Below are 5750 nucleotides of genomic sequence, written 5' to 3'. Positions count from 1 at the left end.
AAGCTTCAACGCACGCCGCTGTGTGGACGGGCCGTTATGGGGAATGGAAGCGTAACTATGTACTGACAGAATGGATGGACAGGACACTGAAACTGGGGTACTCACTCCAGTTTTGCAGCTTCCCTCCTCCATTCAGGGGTTTAAGAGAGGCAATTCTATCATCCCAGGAGGAGATAGGTTTCCTTTCAACAGAGATTCAGGCCCTGTTGCAAAAACAGGCTGTGGCTGTTGTGCATTCTCAGGACAGAGAAAAGGGGCTTTTCCACAATGTACTTCCTGGTTCCCAAGAAGACAGGAGAATTCAGACCCATTCTGGATCTTCGCAGCCTGAATCACCACATTGCCTGCAAAAAGTTCTATATGTAAACCAATTACTGGAACTAGGGCAGCCGGGGGATTGGTTCACAACCATCGACCTGAAGGACGCTTACTTTCATGTTGAAAATTGCTCCAAAGCACAGAAAGTATTTGTGTTTTGCCTTCCAGGGGGTAGCCTACGAGTACAACAGACTACCGTTTGGCTACTCCCTATCCCCACGCACGTTCAGCAAATGTGTGGCCACAGCGCTTCAGCCGCTGCGTGACCATGGCATGAGGGTTTTGTAATACGACCTCATAGTCATGGCCAGGTCCAGGGAAGAGGCAAACACAGCCCAATAGGCTACATGCACAGTCACTTCCGCATTCTACTCAAAGCGGCCGATTCATTTCCTGTTTGAAAATGACGACCTTTTACACCTGCATGCCTACAAGAGCTTCCGAAATTAAAAATGTCAGATGTTCATTGGATTTGCCGGACGACTAAAGCCCCAGCCATCAAACTCCATAAAGGCTTCAAATTATATGCTGCGGCATATATACACAACTAAGAAGGTAACTGGAGTAACAGGTTCTAACCAGCTAGCTTATGCTCCAGGTTACGCTAACGTTAGCTGTCAAAAGCTAGGTAACGCCAGAGCCCTATAGTATAACTACTATTATACTACTACTATAGTAGACTACTATAGGGCTCTGGGTAACGCTATGTACTGTTTCTGGTGTTAATTCTTTAAAACATTAGCCATTTTGCTAAAAAATACTATCGTTTAATAGCCGTATAGCCTAGCCAACTAGAGGTTGTCTTGTTGTTAGCCACACTGCATAATGGTATCAGCTTTTGTAAAGCAATGTTGCCATAGATGTTTTGAGGTGAGTATAGATCTAACGCTGTTGCTCTGTTTTTCTTAATTCAGTGTCCAATAAAGACAGGCTGACAGGGCAGGTCAGCGTGAGAGCCTTGTGCTACAGGTCAATGAGGAAGAGTGAGACAGCACACAGTTTGAGTGTAGGCAGGCAGCATTGACACTGTTCCCCCCTGTTTATTGAGTTTCAGTTCAGTTAAACATTAGTTTACCTTAAGGGAATCTCAACAGTGTCCTACTTCTCCCTGCTTTATCACAGCTGATTGGTCAGATATTATTACATTGATTATGGATATGTAAGTTTGGGGGTTCAAATATAGTAAAAACTGCTTTAATACAATTTTCAAGGCATCTTAGTTTCCAAAGAAAGTTCATTGTGGTATTGTAGGGTAAGAGGGTAACACTAAGCATTCAGGAATACATGCTTCTTCTAGGATAATGGGTCAGTAAAAATAACCAATAATTCTACTCATAATAACCTCCTGGCTCATTTACCACAAGTGAGGTTACTAATCACTCGTATTTCTTCTCCCTTTTTTAGATAACGCTTCGTGATTCATCACCAGTGGTGCTCACGCACAACCAGTGCTCCTGTGTTGCAGGAACTGTTTTGTGCAATCACACAGTAGCATTGCTGTTCCAAACAGCACACTACACTGAACATGCCAGTTGTGCCGCCTGTGCATAGCTGTACTGAATCGGAACAGCAATGGCACAAGCCGCGAACAATGGTAATTTCAATGAGGTTCAAATACTTGTAATCTTTCACAACGTTTTTGTTTTAAAGTGACTCAACGAAGAGTAATTGTCTTTTCCTTAAGGGTGTGAAGTCAGGGCCCATCAACTCCATGGTCTTCACCAAGCCTGTACCAAATAGGATGGTGCAGCCTGGAGTAAGGTCATTTTAGCTGGAAAATTGTGTTTCCTGTGTTTTTAAAATTCATAATGATATTCTGGTGCTGTATTCCTTACCTTTATTGTCACATTAATGTGCTATATTGTCTTTGGCATTCTTTGTAGGAGTGGATTCTACAGAGGCATGGTGGGGCCATTACCAGATCCCTGCCTGTTCAGAGTTACGGAGGCATACTCAGCATTCAGCATTGAAGACAGACCGCTTGTGACCACAATGAACATGAGACCTGACAAGCCCCTTGTGGAAAGTGCCTTCGGGATGGTGCAGGAGGGCAGTGTTCTGTCCTATCAGATGCCTGCTTTGACGTCTCGGTAGACCACACTTCACACTGACACACCACCAACACCCCACTTGCCCATAGAGGGGTATGTGATCTTGCCATGTGATTTACCGCTGGTGTGCTTACAGCTTATCTGTTGATTTGGAAATGTCTCACAAAATTGAGGAGGCTACCCGTGAGCAAAGCTCTAGCTCAGAATGGCATCTGCTCCGCAAACCCAGGGTTACTGCCTCTAGGTTTAGAGAGATTTGTCACGTCAGAGGTGAGAGCTCTGCTAACTCTCTTGCTGAGTGAATACTCAGGTACAAGGCAGACTGCAGAAATGAGGAGAGGTGCAGAGATGGAGCCCACAGTAGCTGAATACTGGCAAAGACTGGCAAACGTGAACTACTCCCCTTGTGGCCTTGTAATTCACCCCTCTACGCCCTGGCTTCGTGCCTCCCCTGACGGAGTTATTTTTGACCCAACAGAATATCCCCAATTTGGCCTTGTTGAATTCAAATGTCCCAATGTCCCAAATTATGTCGACTGCAAATATGTGCAGATGGAATGTGGCTCCCCTAAGCTCAAGAAAAGCCATGCCTATTACTGGCAAGTACAGGGTCAACTTCTTGTATCTGGGATGCAGTGGTGTGACTTTGTAGTGTGGGCACAGGAGGACTACCTGGTGCAAAGAATATACACAGATCCAGAAGTGCAAAGAGCAATCAGAGAAAAAGTAGACTTTTTTTTTTTTTACACATACATGCCGAAGTACCTGTCATTAAAAAAGTAGTGGACACTGTAGCCATTGTTAACTCTGTAAGCAGTTAGCTGCTAGACCCTGGCTCAGCCGTCATTGTTTTTAGGAGGCAATCCCTCAATCATATGTTCTGAATGACAACAAAATGTGATATATATTGTTTGTCACATTTCATATACGTAAATACATATACAATTGTATTTAAAAAGACAATAAAGTGAAGTGATTTTTTTGTAATGAATAGTAAATCATTGCATTTGTAAGAAATCATCAACGCATTGTAATTAGCTATTTACCATTTATTCAAACAAAACACTATCGTGTGTTAGGCAACACGGGATTACGGTGTGCTCACCCAGCTTAATCACAGCTACCTGCACAGGTGTCATCATCTTGTCTTATTTCACCCATTTCTTGACCAGTGCTTTGTTCTGATAGTTTGACAGCATACATGCAAACAGTTAGTTGATGTTGTAGGCATGGGACAGGAGGATGACACCATCAAAAAGTTTGTTCTCTTTTATCCTCCTAATGACACGCTCCACATGAACCCTCAGTCTGGCAATGGCCTGTGTCTCCCTCACCTGATAGGCTGGCATTTGCTTCTGCTTTGACAGAAAAGGTGGGCAGTACACCTTGCATTTGCAGCAATCGCTGATCAGGAAGCCCTTATCTACCATCACTGCCATGTTTTCAGTCAACAACGCAGCTATTCCAGACTGTTTGAAAATCTCCTTGTCGCTGACAGAACCACCATACAGACTGGAAACAAATGTCACTGCGCCATGTGGGGCTATGCCAACCAGGGCTTTTATGGTGCAGTGAGATTTGTATGTAGAATACATTTCACTTTGGAGGAGGAGTGAGGATGGTGTTTGACACCTCAGCTCTGTGCAATCCAGGATCACCTGTGTGTCTGGGAAATCTTTGAATGCCTCTGGGAGGTGGGCTTGAACTTCTGCAGGTGTAAGCCAGATGCACTGTGACCCCAATAAAGTTGTAAGAAAACTCGTCCATGTTGCAATGATGCGGCTCACAGTGGACTGGTGTACGTTGAAGCGGTTTGCAAGGTGCCTCTCTTTCAAACCCACCGACAGGAAGCAGAGAAAAAGGAAGAACTCGTCAATTGGCTGAAGCAGCTGTCTGTGGAAGATACAAACAAAAAAAGGGTACTATATTAATGTCATGAGTGTAGCACACCATGGGAAAAACATTAAGTTGTTTTAGTTCTCTGATGTATTCAAAAAGGATTGAGTACTTTAGCCTTTTAGCCTACACAAAAGCAATGAAATGTCGGAGAAACATTTTCCTTCAGTTTGTGTTTAGATTGTGTGTTAAAAGAAACGTAGCCTACCGTTGATGGACGTGCGTGTGTAACCACTTCTTCATTCCTCTTGGCAGCTGATATCGCTCTTGTAACACGAACCATTTTATAAATGGAGGCTCAATCAAAAACCAGAAGGCCATCAGGTGGTTATAGCTCGGGAATCTGTACACAAAAGACACATGTCAGTCATTAATTGACACAGTAAATACAGTCGTTAACTGTAACACATGGGCTAATGCTGTCCTCTTGTTTGCTATAATACATTACAATTCAAATAGACTGATTCAGAAGGCACTTGGTGCAGGTATAGTAATATACAGCAGTAAAATGTAACAACTACATTAAAGCAGCAGTAATAATAATCTAAAACATACAGGGAACATTTTACACACAATGACTACTTTTACTCTTCATTCTTAAGTGTGCAACTGGGGGAAACGCAGTGGATATTGACATACTTTTACTTTGGTAAGGTTTTGAAGATTTCCACTTGTAGTAAAGTATTATCAGAATGTTGTTAGTATTAGTATGTTTTACTCCACCACATTTAGTTAACCTTCATAGTTTACTTTTTATATATGAAAACACATGATTTATGATTCTACATGTTCAGTTCAGGAGTATTTTCAAACCATAGTATTTGTAGTTATACTTCAGTTAAGTTGAGTAGCCTACTTATTCCAACACTGCATGCATATAATCAGCAGTCAAACGGCAGGTAAACAGGATTCTTTATAAGCTAACCCATCTCAAAAACTTGGATAGAATTTAGCCAAAACATTACCTGGTATAGAATCGGATGTTGTCGTCGGAGCCAGCAAACCGCTGTAAGCAAAACTGTTGCTGGACTCTTAACTCCTGCAGTTGCTTCTGCAGATCCTCCACTCTTTTGGAGTTGTCTTCTGTAGCTTGAGAGGACATGTCCAGTGTAGCTGGTTCAGGGGTTGAGCAGTAATCATGGTCACGGACATCGATGTGATCTTCCTGCTCCTCCTGAGAGACTGGTTCAGTGGGCCGCTCCCTTCTCTCCCAAACACTAGCCGCTCCCAAACACTAGCCAGCGGTGTTTGAGCAGTAAAGTGATTCCACTCAAACAGAGTTGGTACAGCACCTTTCACAAGCCTCCTACGGCCATCAAGGGTTTTTGGCTCTATTAGTTGATCCGTAGCGAAGTGACGACTGCAGACCTTGGAGTGAGAGGAGATTGTAAAGTTATCGCGTCATATTTTAACCAGCCACTGTCTTCGCAGCTCGAGTTCGGTCGGAAAGCCATGGAAACTTAGGACGCCGTTGAATTTAGCTGA

At 43.2% G+C, this 5750-nt stretch overlaps 1 protein-coding gene across 1 annotated transcript; it reads right to left on the bottom strand.

Moving 5' to 3' along the window:
• Window positions 1-3403: 3403 nt before the first annotated feature.
• Window positions 3404-5414, bottom strand: LOC117558962. The gene is made up of 3 exons (XM_034235525.1): window positions 5231-5414; window positions 4474-4608; window positions 3404-4262 (listed from the first exon to the last, which is right to left on the bottom strand). The coding sequence occupies exons 1-3, from the start codon at window positions 5365-5367 to the stop codon at window positions 3581-3583; spliced, it is 954 nt and encodes a 317-aa protein (XP_034091416.1). The 5' UTR covers window positions 5368-5414; the 3' UTR covers window positions 3404-3580.
• Window positions 5415-5750: the final 336 nt, after the last annotated feature.

The sequence above is a fragment of the Gymnodraco acuticeps genome, unplaced genomic scaffold, assembly GCF_902827175.1.
Source record: "Gymnodraco acuticeps unplaced genomic scaffold, fGymAcu1.1, whole genome shotgun sequence".
Taxonomy (NCBI): domain Eukaryota; kingdom Metazoa; phylum Chordata; class Actinopteri; order Perciformes; family Bathydraconidae; genus Gymnodraco; species Gymnodraco acuticeps.
This window is presented reverse-complemented; position numbering and strand designations above follow the sequence as displayed.